We start from the raw sequence: 20,321 nt of genomic DNA, 5'->3' as shown, positions 1-20,321 counted from the left end.
AAACTGTTACTGGGAACTAAAATATTTTAATGAATCAATATTTTTACTTTATCCATTAGAACTGCTTTTGAAGTGTCTGGTATATTGGAGTTATTCTTGTATATATTTCTTTGTTAATCATTACATATCCTCAAAGCAAGGACAGACATAGTGGGCCGCAGTTCAAGTTCTTGGCTGTTGTTCGGTAATAAGTAAGAAAGATTGTAATCTGTAATGCTAAGCAGAGATGAAGTGTTGTTTCACTTCTCTCCTGGTCCACAGCAGCAGGAAAGACATTACAAGTCAAATTCTTAATAAATTCCACCCCTGAAAGCTGGTGCTGTAAGCATTTTTGAAATTCAAAAACTACTTCTTAAGCAAGTAGTAAATTAGAACATTCATAATCGAGAATTTTACAAATAGAAAGTTTAATTTTTTAATTCTATTAACCCAACTCAGGTGGGTCTTGGTTTTCAGCGCACAATTTAAAAGTTATACGAAAATTGATGTGATCTTTATATATTAGAAATCACCTGATAAATCATATTACCTTTAAAAAACTTCCTGTTTAGAAAAAGCAAACGAAAAAATTGAGAATGCCTACTGCTGAGTTGGCTAATGGCGTAACTGTTATTTACAGAGTAACAAACGGCAAAACTACAAGCGGTTTTAAAAAAAATGCTAGCGGTACTCCAGTACCCTAGAAATAGAGTTGAATGCACTTACTTACACAGATGGTGAACACCAGGAGAGTCTCACAATCCGCGCCGCTCGCCCAGGTTATGCATGGCAAAGAGCTCCCTCACTGTATTACAACACCTCATCTCTTTCACCCTGGCCAAGACATTTGAATGAAGCATAATGTGGTTCTATAAATACAGATGTATTCAAATGACAGCGCAGACTCTTGTGTAAACATCATCTGCAGCAACAAATGTCCAGGAGGGCACATTTTTAGAATAACCACATGATCTAAGATTACATCCAATTAATATGAGTGGAACTCTCTAACATAATGAGGGTTTATCCTGAAAATCTGACACAGAACCAGCCCTTCTAGGCCCACGCCGGACACCCCTGTCCTAGACAGACAGGCCTCCTTTCGTAGTACCCGTTTCCAGCTATACGTGGTCTTTAGAACTATACAGTATAATCATTCCGTGGCTTTCGTGTGTGGATCCTGGTGGACTTGAGGGGCAGGATGAATGCCCAGAGATGTGCTTTTCTTTGTAAGGTAAGGTACAACGTTGCCCGTCGCAAAGTTCCTCCGACCCCCGCTCCAGCATTAGAAACTTCTACCCCTCTCCCTCACGCGGACACAGACTTGTATACCCCCCCCCCAGGACCAAGGCACTGATCAGCTACGTAGGGTGCTCCTTGGATCACAGGTAGGTTTGTGCTTTACAAATACCAATACATACATACATACATACATATAGCCATAAGTGAAGAAACGTATGAGCCTTTCAAGTGTGTGTTGCAGGATGTTTTGAGGACCTTTATAGGGTTAGTTACCTATGTAGAGTGTAACAGGTCCCCAGCCACAGACCACAGGTACACATCACATAAAAAAGAGAAGCGAGAAGATTGAAGAGAAAAGATTGGGCCTTTATCAGACATTAGATAACGCAGAGAGGGAGGGTGACAGCTGGTGAACAGAAAGGGCACACTACAACCTACAAGAGAGAGAAGGTAAGGCAGTGGTTGAACAGATTGCTTGGAGGGCAGATAGGAAGGGGAGCTGCGGCGTAATCCTAGTAAGACAGAGGATGTGTTTGTGGTGTCTCGATAAGAGCTTCAGCCTAAGATGCATGCTGGGACCAGGAGAGGGCGAAGCCGATGAAGCCATGGAAGATAGCCCCTGGAAGCCGAAAAGGTACATGGATCACACGTTGGTTCTTGTAGCCTGGACTACAGGACTGCAAGTCTCCATCCCCAGGTGTGTGTATAATGGAGGGGCAGGTGCAGGGTGAGTACAGGGTGCCCTTAAGAGAGAAGTACCTATAAAGTGTCTCTGGAGTGCAGGCTCCTCATAGGGCCGCATCCCATACGTCATAAAAGAGTGATTCCCAACCTTTTGACTTCTGTGGACCCCCACTTTATCATTACTGGAGCCCGGGGACCCCCACTGAATCTTACTTGGAATCCAGGGACCCCCCACTGAGTCATTACTGAAAGCTGGGGACCTAATCTGTTAATATCATTTAATTTTCTAAGCAGTCGTGGATCCCCTGAGGCGGCTTTGCGGACCCCCAGGGGTCCCCGGACCACAGGTTGGGAACCACTTTCATAAAATAATTCCAGGCTCCTCTGGCTGGGTTCTCTGTCAACCTCAGTCCAGCCCCGTAGAGCAGTGAGCGCTGCTTTGGGAATAAAGGAAAGGGACAGAGAACAATTGGGGTGGGCTGTAGGAGGCTAGATTTTTTTTGGGGGGGGGTCAAGGAGGAGCGGACATGTTATGTATGGCTCCTCTATTACTCCTCTGTCCCTGCGTAGCAGTTGAAAGCAGGAGAAAGATGATTTGGTGGCCATGCATGACTTAAAATTATGGAAGGGTAAAAATTAAAATTACAGAGAAGTTTTTAATCTCTGGGTTCTTAACAGCATCACAGACAACTTGAGCCATCAGCTGTTTTCAATTTGATGTCACTGAGACCTCCTCGGCAAAAAGAAAAAAAACATCCTTGTAATTCGCTGTTGCTCATCTAAAATTCTATATAGGGTACCTAGGAGTACGGGCAAGAACAGAGACAATGGCACCAAGGAACCCATGACCAAAGTGCAGCATTAATACTAGGGGGCTCAGCATGGAGGAACCGGTCAGCCTGTGGGTCATTCTTAAAGGCAAAGCCGGTCACCAGGGCGCAGAGCTGCAAAGGATGGTGGTGGTTACTCTCTGAGAATATTCCAAAGAGACAACTAAGCAATATCAAGGTCTCGCCATTGTGTAGGCCAACAGGAGTGACGCGCTAGGGCTTCTTACGGCAGCCCTTCAATACCGACGACTGCTAGAAATCCATTACAGATGGGAGGACTTCTTATAGGTGGACTCATGGCCCTTTACAGGTGAACGCCAGAGTATGAGGAGTATGAAATGAGGCAATAAAATAGAGATAACGAAGAGCCAAACAATGATGGCATTTAAAAATTGTAGCCAAAACTGGGAGTAGAAAGGTAACCGACCAAGTTGCGTGCCACAGGAAGATCAATGAGCAGGTTAGGAAGAGAAGAGAGATGATAAACACAAGCAGTCTGAATAACTTGGAGTGGGTTCTTTAAATATTTTTGAGGTCCAACTTAACGCCAACCTGCCATCCACCCTTGGAGGTGGGTTGCAGGATTTTTTCACAGGTGGCTGTTTGGCTTGTGTTGCAGGTAGGTGGTAGGTTTGATTACCTATCAGATGGTTGGTAGCTATTCCTCAGCTGAATGGTAGAACTTTCTTACAGGAGAGTTGCAGCAAACTTTCTGAAAGAGAGCGGTAGGCCGGTATTGAGGAGGTTTGAGGCATTTTATTAAAGATGGGCGATAGGTGGGTTTTACATTTTAAATGGCAGAACAGCACTGCAAATGGGTACCAGGGATCTCCTACATATGGGAGCGTTTCTTACATACAGGGAGTGCAGAATTATTAGGCAAATGAGTATTTTGACCACATCATCCTCTTTATGCATGTTGTCTTACTCCAAGCTGTATAGGCTCGAAAGCCTACTACCAATTAAGCATATTAGGTGATGTGCATCTCTGTAATGAGAAGGGGTGTGGTCTAATGACATCAACACCCTATATCAGGTGTGCATAATTATTAGGCAATTTCCTTTCCTTTGGCAAAATGGGTCAAAAGAAGGACTTGACAGGCTCAGAAAAGTCAAAAATAGTGAGATATCTTGCAGAGGGATGCAGCACTCTTAAAATTGCAAAGCTTCTGAAGCGTGATCATCGAACAATCAAGCGTTTCATTCAAAATAGTCAACAGGGTCGCAAGAAGCGTGTGGAAAAACCAAGGCGCAAAATAACTGCCCATGAACTGAGAAAAGTCAAGCGTGCAGCTGCCACGATGCCACTTGCCACCAGTTTGGCCATATTTCAGAGCTGCAACATCACTGGAGTGCCCAAAAGCACAAGGTGTGCAATACTCAGAGACATGGCCAAGGTAAGAAAGGCTGAAAGACGACCACCACTGAACAAGACACACAAGCTGAAACGTCAAGACTGGGCCAAGAAATATCTCAAGACTGATTTTTCTAAGGTTTTATGGACTGATGAAATGAGAGTGAGTCTTGATGGGCCAGATGGATGGGCCCGTGGCTGGATTGGTAAAGGGCAGAGAGCTCCAGTCCGACTCAGACGCCAGCAAGGTGGAGGTGGAGTACTGGTTTGGGCTGGTATCATCAAAGATGAGCTTGTGGGGCCTTTTCGGGTTGAGGATGGAGTCAAGCTCAACTCCCAGTCCTACTGCCAGTTCCTGGAAGACACCTTCTTCAAGCAGTGGTACAGGAAGAAGTCTGCATCCTTCAAGAAAAACATGATTTTCATGCAGGACAATGCTCCATCACACGCGTCCAAGTACTCCACAGCGTGGCTGGCAAGAAAGGGTATAAAAGAAGGAAATCTAATGACATGGCCTCCTTGTTCACCTGATCTGAACCCCATTGAGAACCTGTGGTCCATCATCAAATGTGAGATTTACAAGGAGGGAAAACAGTACACCTCTCTGAACAGTGTCTGGGAGGCTGTGGTTGCTGCTGCACGCAATGTTGATGGTGAACAGATCAAAACACTGACAGAATCCATGGATGGCAGGCTTTTGAGTGTCCTTGCAAAGAAAGGTGGCTATATTGGTCACTGATTTGTTTTTGTTTTGTTTTTGAATGTCAGAAATGTATATTTGTGAATGTTGAGATGTTATATTGGTTTCACTGGTAATAATAAATAATTGAAATGGGTATATATTTTTTTTTGTTAAGTTGCCTAATAATTATGCACAGTAATAGTCACCTGCACACACAGATATCCCCCTAACATAGCTAAAACTAAAAACAAACTACAAACTACTTCCAAAAATATTCAGCTTTGATATTAATGAGTTTTTTGGGTTCATTGAGAACATGGTTGTTGTTCAATAATAAAATTAATCCTCAAAAATACTACTTGCCTAATAATTCTGCACTCCCTGTATGCGTGGTCGGATTTTCAAAGGTGGGTATCAGGATTTTTGTGACAGGTGGAGAGTAGATGTGTATTTGGGAAGGTAGTGGGTCCTTACTGCATTTTGATGTTACAACTTTCTTACAAATGGGTTATAGCAAGTTTCTTACTTACGGGTGGGTGGAAGGACTTTCTGTCAAATTAAAGGGACGCCTGTATCGCAAGTGAGGGTCGGGGCTTCTTACAGCCAAGTTAGCTGGTGGTCTCAGTCTATTTTCAGGCAGAGATTCATTCATATCTACCATCAAATTTGTGTAATGTGCTGGAACATGGTTCTCCAAGGTGCATCTAGAAGGGCTTGTAACAAGCATAATTTTCAAGATAACCACTGACAATTTAAGTGGTATATAAATCTACCTATGTGGATTACTTGATACATAGCATGGATTTGGCACTCTTGGAGCTATGCTGGTCACCCCACCTCAGAGGATTTCGAGGAACGCAACCCACACTACACGTTTCCCCAGGACCAACGCTGATCAGTAGAGATCCACTACCGTTCGAGAAACTCCACCCTCTCGCTACTCGGCCCCTCTTGGCTCTGTAGTTAAACGGAAATATGTGATTTCCCTTACCATACTTAAAAAAAAATTGGGGTAAACTTGCTTCCCAACAATTTTGCTCAATCAAGTCCCTGTGGCCACTGCCAAAGTATACACTTAAGATGTAACACTATTGGTTTTTTGTGTGATCGGCTCACAAAAAAACAACCTTTGCGCCATGCGCCAAAAAGCCTTCAACAGGCCCTGCTCCCACTGCCCCAGAAGCCCACGTAGGACTCGCATTGTAAAGGTGGCCCCCACACCACACAAAGAGCAGTGGATAAGTGTGGGTTCCATGGGATTATGGATACGCAGGTATCAGTAACAAAGCGTGTGTAATAAAAGAAACTACTCTGGTCTGTGCAAACAGGACGTGGTATGAAGAGCTAACCTTTCATTTTACAAAACACTAGCACATTTGGAAGGGTTTATTTTGGCACCCGGCCACTTGCTCTAGATTTACAAGGAGATTTCCAACATACGACTTTGTTTTTGCGGCCTTATAATAAAAGGCGTGGAATACAGTAATCTCAAACATCTGAAAACTCAAACTTCTAAAATAATTCTGTGCAAGACCAAAGCAACTTTCCGTCACCTCGGAGAAGAAAAAATAGTTTACGAGCAGAAGCACCTTTAAGGGACCCTAAAGATGGTTCTTGTGTCACATTACTCGAGGAATTACTGAATAACAAAGGTTATATGGTAAGAAAAACTGGGCACCCCTATTTCTTGGAACCCTGATACTGATACATAATGATGAACCTAGTTTCACAGTTAATGTAACAGAAAAAAGAATTATAACGTCAATAAATAAAAAATGCAGGGATTTAGTTCTACGAATCAGGACCAAAAGACTCTGAAAAGTGCATATTTTTTAACAGTTTTATATTTTTGAAGTCATTTTTGTCTGTGTCAATCGCTGCGTCTCGTTCATTGAACCCAATCCACATATAATTTTACATTTGCTGAAAGTTAATCTTGAAATGTCTGGTCCACTGCTAGTTATCCTGATGTTTCCATAAGTTGGCTACAGCAAACAAGACGGAGGGCCCCCTCCGCTGTAGCCATGGGGAGATGGTGGAGGCAACCTACCCCTGCTGGCTCTAAGCCACGGTGGGGGAAATTTGTCTTTTACTAGGATTGAAAAAAAAAAAAAAAAGTTTAGTAGCTCTACGAGTAGCCTACTTAGTACTCCATGCTAAACTCTATGAAACTCATGATACAGTTAATTCTGTATTTATTGAAGCGGGTTTACATTGTGCAAACCATGCCTCCGATGGCACCAGAGCACTGTACATAAATGGGCAGACATCCAAGGGATGCCTAAAAGTGCACAAGTATTTTAGAGCGAGGTCGACTTCAGACCAGGATCCCTATCCAGAGTACTTGGAGGATCTCATCACATCCAGTACAAACAACCCATTTCTCGCTACCTCTCGGTCTCCGTAAAGGGGAACTTAGGGAGTTAGTGTGGTCTCTGTATGCACCAAGCCTCTATGGTCTCCTCTCTCTGTACAAAACGTGTCTCTGGTATGTATGTGTTACATCACTATGGTCACCTGTCTCTTTACACGGTATGTATACTGGAGCTTCTGGTGCCTATGTATGTATTAAATCTCTTGTACAACACATATCAACACTTGGGCACACTGTTAAGAGTCTGGCGTTGTCTGTGTATGTCAAGTCTCCTATTTCTGTACAATAAATATTAGCGGTGGAGGCGGGGGTGGTGGTGGCGTGTACCTGCTACCTCTCTGAGGTTTCCTCTCTCTGTGTACAACGTTTCTATAGTCTTGCTCTTAGTGTGGACTGAATGGACTCATGTTCTGTCAAAAGAGAAACAAATTGGCCACAGCACACAGAATATATTGTCCAATCATGTGGTGAGGATAAGGGATCCCTGGTGGTGCGTTGAAGGTTTTGAAGAAGTATGAGGTAAAGTTAACTGCCCACTATCTACTACTCTGGCCGGACGGCCCAGCATTGATGAAGTCACTTGTGTGACGAAACACGTGTTGGCTGTATATCTTTGATGACATCATGATTGCTAATTTCCACAATTAAAGACACCATCTAATAACAAGACTCAAGATTTTCTCTTTACCTCATACTTCTTCAAAACCTTCAACGCACCACCAGGGATCCCTTATCCTCACCACATGATTGGACAATATATTCTGTGTGCTGTGGCCAATTTGTTTCAATTTTGTCCTTGGGTACTTGGATACCCGTGATTGTGCCTTCTGGGTAGTAGGGCATGGGGCCAAGCTGCACCAGACTTTGCTTTATCTCATATACCTGTTAATAACCATTGTTGTACTGCCTAGAAGTGCGGTTTCATTCACCCCTACTACCCTAGTGTATCTTTGTATTTTATATTCTGTCAAAAGAGATCAAGTGCATACACCATCTTGGGGAGGTTAGATCAGTAGAGGTCGCACAAAAAGGGGCAAGGGTTGCTCTAAGCTGCATGCACAACACATACTTTTTGGATGCATGTTTTTGTACTGGAGTCAACTTTCTGAAGCCATGAATGTGAATCCCATTTCAATTTCCGGTCCCACTGCAAATATAAGGCCTGATTTAGATCCTGGCGGAGGGGTCGCTCCGTCACAATCTCTATAGGCTACAATGGGATCGTAATGCGGCGGACGGGATATCCGTAACATTTGTGATGGAGTAACCCCCTCCTTTAGGATCAGGCCCATAGTTCCCTTATCACCGTGGATGGAGACCAGTATATCTGGCACATGCGTAAAGAAAGGCACAAACTAAACAGATGTCTTTGGCGGGAGTGGGCTCCACTTCCACTGTCCAGTAACCTGCATTTCTTTAAATGAAGATGGAGAAGACCAGCACTTCTCAGCAGGGCTGGAAAAGTTTAAGTGGGAAAGTTCTGGCACCTTTTAGTAGGAAACAAGTTGTTTGAGAGACCATGTTGTATTTCCATTTGAAACACTACCTAATGCAATGTAGTGGGAAGCACACAAGTGAGAGAGCAGCACAAACGTGAGGAGCATTTCTCGTGAGGAGAGAAGCACACAAGGAATAGAGCACCACAGAGCATTGGAGAGGAAAGTTTACAGGGCAAGAAGCACCCAAGGGAGAGAGCAACACAGAGCGTAGGGAAGTACATGAGGGCCATGGCAACACTGAGCGAGAAGGCAGAGGATTTCCGGGGAAGAATCATGTGATGGGGAAAGCAACATGGAGTATGGGATGGGGATTAGCAGGGTGAAGAAGCACACAAGGAAGAGAGCAACAGGAAGCGTGGTAGGTGTTTTCATGGACGGAAAGCACATGAGGCAGAGAGCCACACTGATCACAGGAAGTGTTCTGTGGGATGGTGAAGCACACAGAACACTTTACTTCCGCAGTCTAAGCAGCACCCATAATGCTTTGCACATATCACGGTTTGTTTGCAGAGGGTCTGAGCAGCACACATTACGCTTTAAATGCAGAGGGTTTAACCATAAGATAGCACGGTTTGCTTGCAGGAGGTCTAAACAGTACAAAACATTTTGCTAGCAGAGGATCTCAGCAGCACACATTACACTTTGCTAGCAGAGGATCTCAGCAGCACACATTCCACTTTGCTTGCACAGGTCTCAGCAGCACACATTACGCTTTGCTTGCAGGCGGTCTAAACAGCACCAATATTTTGCTTGCAGAGGGTCTGAGCAGCACACATTACGCTTTGCTAGCACAGGTCTCAGTAGCACACATTACGCTTTGCTTGCAGAGGGTCTAAGCAGTATTCATCACCTCGTGCGTCTAAGCAGCACACATCATGCTAGAATATCTAAGCAACACACGTCATGCTTTACTAGCAATTTTTTAAAACAGCACACACCACGCTTTTATTGCAGAGGGTGTATAAGTTAGGCTGGACTGTCTGCAATGTACGTCAAGCCGTTTGACACAACGTGACTGTTTAAACAAATGGAAATCACATAGGATAAATGAAAAGGGGCCACTGTCTTATACTTTGTTTGCTTACTTTATGTCCTATATAACAACTGTATATAATAGTAGTTGCGGCTCGCTGCCCTCATGCAGGGCGGGTGAGGGTAGAACTTAATTTAAAAAAATGAAAACTTACCAGCGTGCAACACCACGCTGTGCAGCTCCTCCGAGGCTCCCAGCCTGCCCTGCAGCCAATCCTGACGCTGCTCAGAGCAGCATCAGGATTGGCTGGGAGCACCAAGTCAGGGCGCTCCCAGGCAGACTGGGAGCCTGTGCAGGCTCTCTCCAGCCCGGCAACTGTGTTGCTGGGCTGGAGAGAACCTACTGTGCATGTGTGTTTGGCCGGCCCGAGCCGGCCGGCCAAACATACGCGCGCACTGAGGGGAGCGCACAGTGCACTCCCCTCATATTCTTGTCATCCCCAATGCCCCACCCCTTTAACAAATGAAATGATAATAAACTGTTTATTATCATTTCATTTGTTAAAGGATTTGCAGCGGCTGCTTCTGGTGGGGGAGGCGACGTTCCTCCGCCCTAACGGAGGCGCTGCCGCTGTTTAATAGCTGAATACAATGTATTTCTAAAAAAATAATATAACTTAAAACCCAAAATTAGACAAAAGCCTCCAGCGTCCAGCTGCCCAAGGCCGCCCATGTCCACAGACCGCCTCCGTCACGTGGATATGTGAATGGCACAAAAGGTAAGGTGCCGGGGTGAGTAACCGACTACGGTGAAAGGAACAGAGTAGGCGCTGATGATGGGCAATATTAAGTCACCAACTGTGAAAGAAACAAAACACGCACAGTGCCAGAGCACAGAAAACTCACAATATGTTAAAGTTACGGAACAGGTACAGTGCGAGAGGACCAAACACTCACCATTAGTGAAAGTGACAGCACAAACAAGAAGACAGAGCAATAAAAAAAACACCATTTGTGAAAGTTTCAGAATAGGCATGGTGTCAGTACTTTTATGAAAGAAACACACTAGGCGCAGTGCCTGGAAACATTAAAAAAGGTGCTAAGTGTGAGAGTGACAGCATATATCAGGGCCAGGGAACCATACAGTGGAACAATACTCACTGTTTGCACATGTGGCGGAATACACAAGAGCCAGGGCATGAAAAACTCACCATTTATTAAAGTACAAATGGTAGTAAAGGCATCAAATACTCTCAATATGTGAAGTGACAGAATACACAAGCTACCAGGATGCCAATTAATCACCATTTATTAAAGTACACATGGTAGTAAATACATCAAATAGTTTTCAAAAACTCAAAGTGCCAAGTTAGCAACTATTCATCCTATGTAAACTCAAAAGAATAGGGACGGTACTAGGACACCAAAAACTCACCATTTGTAAAAGTTACATGAAACACCGGGTTCTCTGGCACAAAAACTAACCTTTTGTGAAAGTAATAAAAAGCACAAGGCGCCTGGGCTCCAAAAACTCACTATTTGTGTAAGTGACAGAATACCATAGAGGTCACAGATACATAAAGTGCCAGGGCTCCAAAAATTCCCTATTTGTGAAAGTGACAGAGTACACTTGTAAAGGTCACAAATACACAAAGTGCCAGGGCTCCAAAAACTCCCTATTTGTGAAAGTGACAGAGTACACTTGCAAAGGTAACAGATACACAAAGTGCCAGGGCTCCAAAAACTCCCTATTTGTGAAAGTAACAGAAAACACAAGGTACTCTGGCACCAAAAACTGACCATTTCTAAAAGTGATTGAAAGCACAAGGCACCAGGGCTCCAAAAACTCACTATTTGTAAAAGTGACAGAAAAAGCTTATAAAAGTCACAGAATACTCAAGATACAGTGATCCAGAAACTCACCACTTGTGAAAGTGACAGAAAACACAAGGTGCAGGGCACCACAGACTCACCACTTGTGAAAGTGACAGAAAGCACAAGGTGCAGGGCACCACAGACTCACCACTTGTGAAAGTGTCAGAAAGCACAAGGTGCAGGGCACCACAGACTCACCATTAGTGAAAGTGACAGAACACACAAGGTGCAGGGCACCACAGACTCACCACTTGTGAAAGTGACAGAAAGCACAAGGTGCAGGGCACCACAGACTCACCATTAGTGAAAGTGTCAGAAAACACAAGGTGCAGGGCACCACAGACTCACCATTAGTGAAAGTGTCAGAAAGCACAAGGTGCAGGGCACCACAGACTCACCATTAGTGAAAGTGACAGAAAGCACAAGGTGCAGGGCACCACAGACTCACCATTTGTGATCGGCTCTTCGGACACCCATTAATGTCTTCAATCCGCTCGTTGGCTGAAAGATAAAGAGAGCGTGTAAGGCAGGGCGGGTCCGATGGCAGCACTTAAATCATGCACTTACGAGCTGGATTCCTGCCCTTGGCTCATTCCAGTGCCGGCCCAGGGAGTGCAAAGGAGCGAGGCGCCGAGGGTGCACCGGGATAGCCGTGGGAAGACGCCTTCCACCGTCCCCGCAGGGACAGCTGCGCCAGGGGCGCACACCACCAGGGGACAACTGGGCCTGGTATGCAAGGAAACCAACCTTGTCAGCCGTGGTGCCCCCAGACATCACTGGACACCACCAGAGACCACGAAAGGGTAAAGGCATTCTGCCCTCCCTCCATTTACAGGACACAACTGTTGTACTTACCTCTTGGTTGCCACCTGACATATAGAATGCACTTTTTGCTTGAAACCTGTTTTAATGATTAAAATGTATTTATGCTATAGCTGTATATATATATATATTATGTGGCTATAGCATGTTAGAGAGACTCTGAGAATATCTTAGATTTGTCTGCATTAGTGAAACGCTATTTAGCTGAGATATAAATGGACACTTTGGACTTGAAGGATTACGGATTACTTTTAGATGCATTGTGGTAAATGGAGGAATTTACCTGCAGTCACGTACGTGTCCGCCCGGATTTAAAAGCACATGACTGCCACTAATTGCGAATCCACCCAACTGTGAACAAGGTTTCGTACAAAGATGAAACGCGCCAGGGGAGGAATTTGCTGTAACTTTAAATTGAATAAATTAAATGACGAGTTGATACAAGAGTTGGGCCTCATGTTTACTTGTTGACAGATATTGTTTACAGGAATGTCCATTCACTTTTACGGAACATGTGTGTGTGTGTGTGTGTGTGTGTATATCATAACTTGTAACACTTTATTATATGAACGTTATGACTTACGATGGTTTTACGACAGAATGAGTTTTAGAGAAGTCTAAGTTTCTAATTATATTTTGCAGAGATTTTAACAAGCACGCAAATAAAGTTTATTCGTTTACTCTGGGCTGACACCTATAACTCCACCCGCTAAGGGAGACGACTCGGTGTTCTGTGGCTGCCCTCGGTCACTTACAGGTCTCCGCCTCATTGTTTATACATTAAAACCTCCTTTCAATCCTCCCACACGGGAAAGGAGGCCTAGTGGGGACATTTTACAGTTGTTGATCAGGAACGAACACCAGAAGTCCGATCACGGCTACACCAACTCACGCACCTGTGTGATCCTGGGCACTGTTTCCTCAATATATGCTGAAAGTGTAACTGCTGAGAAATATGATAAACCCCCTTGATATACTGTTAGAGAAAACCGATGTTTGCATTATCAATGGCATCCCTTGTTTGTCAAAGAAGTCGACTGGTTCAAATGTAACCATTGTGTACATCTATATGTAGCCAATATGCAGAGCTGAAACATCAGGTTCACAGAATAGCACATATGATAATGTCAAGGCGGCTCGAAGCGCTAGGGAAAATGGGCTTTGCTAGCATTTGGCACCAACTTGGCAACACTGTGAGCATGCAAGCACGGTACACAAGCCCAATAAAATACCCGCCGAAGACAGTGGCACCCAGGGCGTTGTGGGGAATAAACATGTGGTGCCCCCGAGCCAGGACAGGCTGATCTTGTCTCTCCTGGCAGTTCCCATGACTTGCCTTTAAAGTGCCACACATCGTGCACCAGGATTAAGGCCAGTCCTAGTGAGCAGATGTGCCCAGGGAGATGCCCTCAGGTGACACCTCCTTACCTCTCCTATGCGCTTGGCACCGACCGTCTCCATCTTCTCATCGACTGTTTTCCCCGCTACGGCTGTAATGCCGACACATTGCTGCCACGAAAAGCCCCTCCACCAAGGACGTGCATTGCTCCTTCTGAGTAAACTTTTACACTGGTGACGGCGCTGCTGGGAGAGGCCGGCTGTGTTTGTCCTTTCGAAGACCTACTTCTCTGAGTCAACACACTTCATAGCGCTACAACCAGCCCCGCAGCGGGGGGGATGAAAGCCGGCGGTGTTTGTCAGCTTAACGAGGTTTGATCTAGCACTTGAACCAAAAACCTGCGATTGTGTCATTGCACTTAGGAGACCACCCCCCTCCACCCCCAAAGGGCTGTCTGGTCCCACGCATGACAATGTTACCAGGGACCATCCGCCAGCCTGTTCTCACACTTTCAATAGTGCCAGGGTCCACCCCAGCCTGCCTGCCTCACTACTGAGAACAGTACCAGGGACCACCGTAGCCTGAGTGCCTGCCTCACTGATGAGAACAGTACCAGGGACCACCCTAGCCTGAGTGCCTGCCACACTAATGAGAACAGTACCAGGGACCACCCTAGCCGGAGTGCCTGCCACACTAATGAGAACAGTACCAGGGACCACCCTAGCCTGAGTGCCTGCCTCACTATTGAGAACAGTACCAGGGACCACCCTAGCCTGAGTGCCTGCCTCACTACTAAGAACAGTACCAGGGACCACCCTAGCCTGAGTGCCCGCCACACTAATGAGAACGGTACCAGGGACCACCCTAGCCTGAGTGCCTCCCACACTACTGAGAAAAGTACCAGGGACCGCCCTAGCCTGAGTGTCTGACTCACTACTGAGAACAGTACCAGGGACCACCCTAGCCTGAGTGCCTGCTTCACTAATGAGAACAGTACCAGGGACCACCCTAGCCTGAGTGCCTGCTTCACTAATGAGAACAGTACCAGGGACCACCCTAGCCTGAGTGCCTGCCTCACTATTGACACCAGTACCAGAGATCAACCTAGACGGGGGGCCTGCCTCACTATTGAGAACAGTACCAGGGACCACCCTAGCCGGAGTACCTGCCTCACTACTGAGCAGTGGCGTAGCGTGGGGGGTGCAGGGGGGGCCGGCCGCACCGGGCGCAACATCTGGGGGGGGGGGGGCGCGCTCGCACTCGCAGCTCTTAGGGGGCGCAAATTACTTGCCTTGCCCCGGGTGCTGACAACCCACGCTACGCCACTGCTACTGAGAACAGTACCAGAGACCACCCTAGCCTGAGTGCCTGCCACACTAATGAGAACAGTACCAGGGACCACCCTAGCTGGAGTGCCTGCCACACTAATGAGAACAGTACCAGGGACCACCCTAGCTGGAGTGCCTGCCTCACTACTGAGAACAGTACCAGGGACCACCCTAGCCTGAGTGCCTGCCACACTAATGAGAACAGTACCAGGGACCACCCTAGCTGGAGTGCCTGCCTCACTACTGAGAACAGTACCAGGGACCACCCTAGCTGGAGTGCCTGCCACAGTAATGAGAACAGTACCAGGGACCACCCTAGCTGGAGTGCCTGCCTCACTACTGAGAACAGTACCAGGGACCACCCTAGCCTGAGTGCCTGCCACACTAATGAGAACAGTACCAGGGACCACCCTAGCTGGAGTGCCTGCCACACTAATGAGAACAGTACCAGGGACCACCCTAGCTGGAGTGCCTGCCTCACTACTGAGAACAGTACCAGGGACCACCATAGCCTGAGTGCCTGCCACACTAATGAGAACAGTACCAGGGACCACCCTAGCCTGAGTGCCTGCCACACTAATGAGAACAGTACCAGGGACTATCGTAGCCGGAGTGCCTGCCTCACTATTGCCAACAGTACCAGAGACCACCCCAGCCTGCCTGTCTCACTATTGACAACAGTACCAGAGACCACCCTAGCCTGAGTGCCTGTCTCACTATTGACAATAGTACCAGGGACCACCTTAGACTGACTGGTTTTGCAATTGACTACAGTGCCAAGGACCACCCTAGCCTGAGTGCCTGCCTCACTATTGACAACAGTACCAGAGACCACCCCAGCCTGCCTGTCTCACTATTGACACCAGTACCAGAGACCACCCTAGCCTGAGTGCCTGTCTCACTATTGACAATAGTACCAGGGACCACCTTAGACTGACTGGTTTTGCAATTGACTACAGTGCCAAGGACCACCCTAGCCTGAGTGCCTGCCTCACTATTGACAACAGTACCAGAGACCACCCCAGCCTGCCTGTCTCACTATTGACACCAGTACCAGAGACCACCCTAGCCTGAGTGACTACTTCACTATTGACAACAGTACCAGGGACCACCCTAGCCTGAGTGCCTGCCTCACTATTGACAATAGTACCAGGGACCACCCTAGACTGACTGTCTCACTATTGACACCAGTACCAGGGACCACCCTAGCCTGAGTGACTACTTCACTATTGACACCAGTACCAGGGACCACCCTAGCCTGAGTGCCTGCCTCACTATTGACACCAGTACCAGGGTCCACCCTAGCCTGAGTGCCTGCCTCACTATTGACCATAGTACCAGGGACCACCCTAGACTGACTGGTTTCGCAATTGACTATAGTGCCAAGGACCACCCAAGCCTGCCTGTCCTCAAGACTGACTTTAGGACAGGAGACTACCCTAGCGTGCCCCGTCCCATGCTTCACAACAGTACCGTAAACTACCCTGACCTGCCCGGTCTGTTTCTTTACAATAGCAGCAGAGACCACAATAGCCCGTAAAGTTCCTCTCTTCACAACACTATGGGGGTGATTCCGACCCTGGCAGTCATGGACCGCCAGGGCCGGGGTTGGAGGATGCACCGCCAACAGGCTGGCGGTGCATCAAGGGCAATTCTGACCGCGGCGGTAAAGCCGCGGTCAGAAAAGGGAAACCGGCGGTTTCCCGCCGGTTTTCCCCTGCCCCTGTGAATCCTCCACGGCGGCGCTGCAAGCAGCGCCGCCATGGGGATTCCGACCCCCTTCCCGCCAGCCTGGTTCTGGCGGTTTTCACCGCCAGAACCTGGCTGGCGGGAACGGGTGTCGTGGGGCCCCTGGGGGCCCCTGCAGTGCCCATGCCAGTGGCATGGGCACTGCAGGGGCCCCCTAACAGGGCCCCACATTGATTTTCAGTGTCTGCCTAGCAGACACTGAAAATCACGACGGGTGCAACTGCACCCGTCGCACACCAGCAACTCCGCCGGCTCCATTCGGAGCCGGCTTCCTCGTTGCTGGTGCTTTCCCGCTGGGCGGGCGGCCTTTTGGCGGTCGCCCGCCAGCCCAGCGGGAAAGTCAGAATGACCGCCGCGATCTTTTGACCGCAGTACGGTCTTCTGGCGGTTCCCGCCAGGCGGGCGGCTTCCGCCGCCGGCGGGGGTCAGAATGACCCCCTATGTTTTAAGCTGCTCCACCTTGCGGGTGAGGAGGGCAATAAGCGTTGGAGGATTTAGGGAGGATTCATAAAAGTTTTTTCTTCATTTTAACTCCCAGAGGAATCTTTGCTCTCCACTGTAGCAAAAAAATACACTGAACAGGACTGCCCCAAACATGGCACGAAGCCAGACCTGTACTAAGAGCAGTACTTCTCCTTGGTTTGGTGTCAGTCTAACCAGTAGTTGTTGACATATCTGTGTCACAAGATCGTTTTGGCCAGGCTTCGATTAGTTAATGTTGGAGATACCTGGATCGTTAATTTGCACAGTCTTCACAAAGAATTAGGATCTGCTTCTATGATCCAGGCGATCCGATTGGCTGGCAGCATCAGAAATGTCTTGTTGCAGTTGCCCTGCCAGGATGCCTGGTGCCGAAGCCCGCGTTCTGAACAAAAGGCAGACAGGGACCTGCACAACTGAGGCTGGTTTCATAGAGTGGGAGTTGTAATATATCATCAAAATAAAGAGATTAGTTACAAAAACAAACAAAACAAAAAACTTTGTGAAGGGTAAGTTCTTCTGCTCATAACACGATTTTAGGTCGCAGGTAACACAAATCAAGAAAGAATCCAACAGTAGAGTACAACAAAACAAGGAGGCGTGTGTGTATATATACACACGGTTATCAACAGTGGAAATAAAAACACTATATAAAAACTCTGATCATGAACATGGACCAAAATGATAACAGAGCACATAGGCCAAATGAGGTACCACGAGAAACAAGGCATGCCTAATGCATGTGGCCAGCTCAGGAGTCACACAGGGAAATTACATTGGATAAGGAGATATTTAAGCTCTTGCTTTTTAAACCAATATTTGAAAGACTGATGTGGATAATAGAGGGGCAGAAATCCGGATCTTGACACGATTGGATAAGAATTCCTTTTGAAGGCAGAGTGTTTCAGGAAAGGCGTTTGTGGACTCTGAAGTGGAAACTCTCCTATCACTAGGAATGGAAGAATACATTGAGGCAGCAGATACTCAGGAACGTACTGAGGACTGAGGGAAAGGGCAAATATTAACCCCAGGAGGGCAGCCACGGCACCTGACGCCCATGGAATACCGCGAGTTTCTACAGACGCCCAGAAGGAACTCTCGCGAGACATCAAGACTTGCGCGTGCAGCCGGGGGGCGCCGATGAAGAGCGCCCACCCTTACATCAAGCACCTGGAGCACTGTCCTAAAGAGGAGCAAAGCTATTGGGGGCTGGTTCACCGACGCCTCACCCGTCGTTTATGGGCGGAGGGTTGCTGTATAAACATGAGTTGTCTGAAGGCCGCCCTACAAACAAGGGCACCTTCCAGATGGAGAGTAAAATGTAATTTCCTGTAACATGCCCAGTCATAATCAGTGGCGGCTCTTCCTAATGGGCTGCATACCACGCCGCCCTTCAGGTAACAAAGGCGCCTGCACCAACCTTTAGAGGGTGATCACCTGGCCTGAAGAAATTCCATCCCTGGCACACCACTGTGCCTCCCCCATGTGTGATGTGCTGGGCATCACAGCTAAAGGTAGACAAGGGTGCTGTAGGCTTAAGCCCAGGAGTGTCCATTGTTACACGCCAATTACCCTGTCACCCCACCCTTTCCCAGTTTACGAGCAGAGGCTAAAACCTTATATCTGTGACTGCTCAGGATTGAGGTTTCAGTTTCATGCCCCAGCGCCCAGAAGCTGAACAGAGCAATCTTTCAAACTAGACCTGCAGCAAGGTAAGTAATGCACTTTAAATGTTGTGTCCTGTGCATATGGGTAAGTGTGTGTGTTTGTGGGTATGAGTGTGTCTGTGAGAGACAGCACGAGCATGTGAGGTGTGTGTGTAAGTGAAAGTGAGAGAATTAGTGGAGGGAGTTAGTGGGTGACAGTGAATGAGAGGAAGAGTGACTATGAGTGTGAATGAATGATAGTGAGCAAGGGAGAATGACAGAGTGCAACTGTGATGAAGAAAGACAGTGAGTGTAGCTGTGAGAGAGAATGACTGAGTGTTACTGTGTGTAAGCTTAGTGAGTCACAGTCAGAATGAGACAGACTGAGAATCAGTGGTACTGCGTTTGTCAGAGCAAGTCTGAATGTGTGTAACTTAGTGAAAATGATTCAGACTAGGTGAGTCAGTGAGAATGAATGAATGAGAGTATTACTGATTAAGAGAGAATGAGTGAAGAAGAGTGGTACTAATTCAGACTGACTGAGACGGAGTGAGTCAGAGAATGAGCGAGTGAGAATGAGTGGGTCTAAGTCCAAACAAGTGAGACTGTGTGAGACTAGGGGAAGCAGAGTGAGTTTCAGTGATAGGTGAGTCATGGTGAGATTGATTGAGTGAGAGGAATGGGGCTGAGTGAGGATGAATGATATTGAGTGGGACTGAGTTAGATTAACTGAGAATGAGTGAGGCTAAGTAAGTGAGTCAGAGTGAGACCGAGTAAGAGTGAGTGAGACCCCCTCAAACCCACTGAAAAGTCAGGCTCCCATACTAGACTTAGAGCCAAAGATTACACCCTACTGCATTTAAATGTCACTCATCACCACTGCACACTACACCGAGCTGAAGTAAGACATTCATACATAAAGGTGCTGGGAAAAACTCTGAAGTTAGAAGCCGTGATGAGGCACACAAAAGACGGTTTTAACATGAGCAACATAAACATGTTCAGAGACTCCAGACGCTACCAGAAGACCAGGACATATCAACAGAGAGGTTATGCATGGATTTATGTTACCCAGGCCAAAGTGCATTTACCACTGCACCCCCTTGTGTGGGCACTTTTGGTGCTTGTAGGGCCTTTCTGGTGCCACCTAGGGTAGGCACCCTGTGCAGTGGCCCAGAGTTGATGTGGCCTAGTACAGGCCCATCTGTGCCACTAACCTGTTTATTTCCCTCTCTGCCACAATACCCTACATTCTACTAAGTTTCCAGTTGTTTCTTTGCTCTCACATTCTAGTTCTTTCTCGTCACCGGTGCTGGGAGGTTGTCTTATGCACGGATGTTCGTTTTTTTTCTTCTTTTTGACTATCCTTGCGTTACTATTGAGCTTTCTCTGAATATATTGTGTTTTATGACAACCTGTTCTACAACAATGCCAGGAATGGCGTGCCTGCATTCTCTAAGGTGTTA

General features: G+C 47.0%; 1 protein-coding gene across 7 annotated transcripts in view; it reads right to left on the bottom strand.

The window, feature by feature from the left end:
* NAV2 (neuron navigator 2) overlaps positions 1-20,321 on the bottom strand; it is a 523,029-nt gene that overhangs the window by 366,710 nt on the left and 135,998 nt on the right. For all 7 annotated transcript variants that reach the window (XM_069221928.1, XM_069221926.1, XM_069221921.1 and 4 more), the window contains exon 3: positions 11,940-11,992. In XM_069221928.1, coding sequence (XP_069078029.1) covers positions 11,940-11,992 — 53 coding nt within the window. The remainder of the gene's footprint in view (positions 1-11,939; positions 11,993-20,321) is intronic.

The sequence above is a fragment of the Pleurodeles waltl genome, chromosome 3_1 (genome assembly GCF_031143425.1).
Source record: "Pleurodeles waltl isolate 20211129_DDA chromosome 3_1, aPleWal1.hap1.20221129, whole genome shotgun sequence".
NCBI lineage: Eukaryota > Metazoa > Chordata > Amphibia > Caudata > Salamandridae > Pleurodeles > Pleurodeles waltl.
Note: the sequence above shows the minus strand (reverse complement) of the source record. Positions and strands in the feature narration are given on the sequence as shown.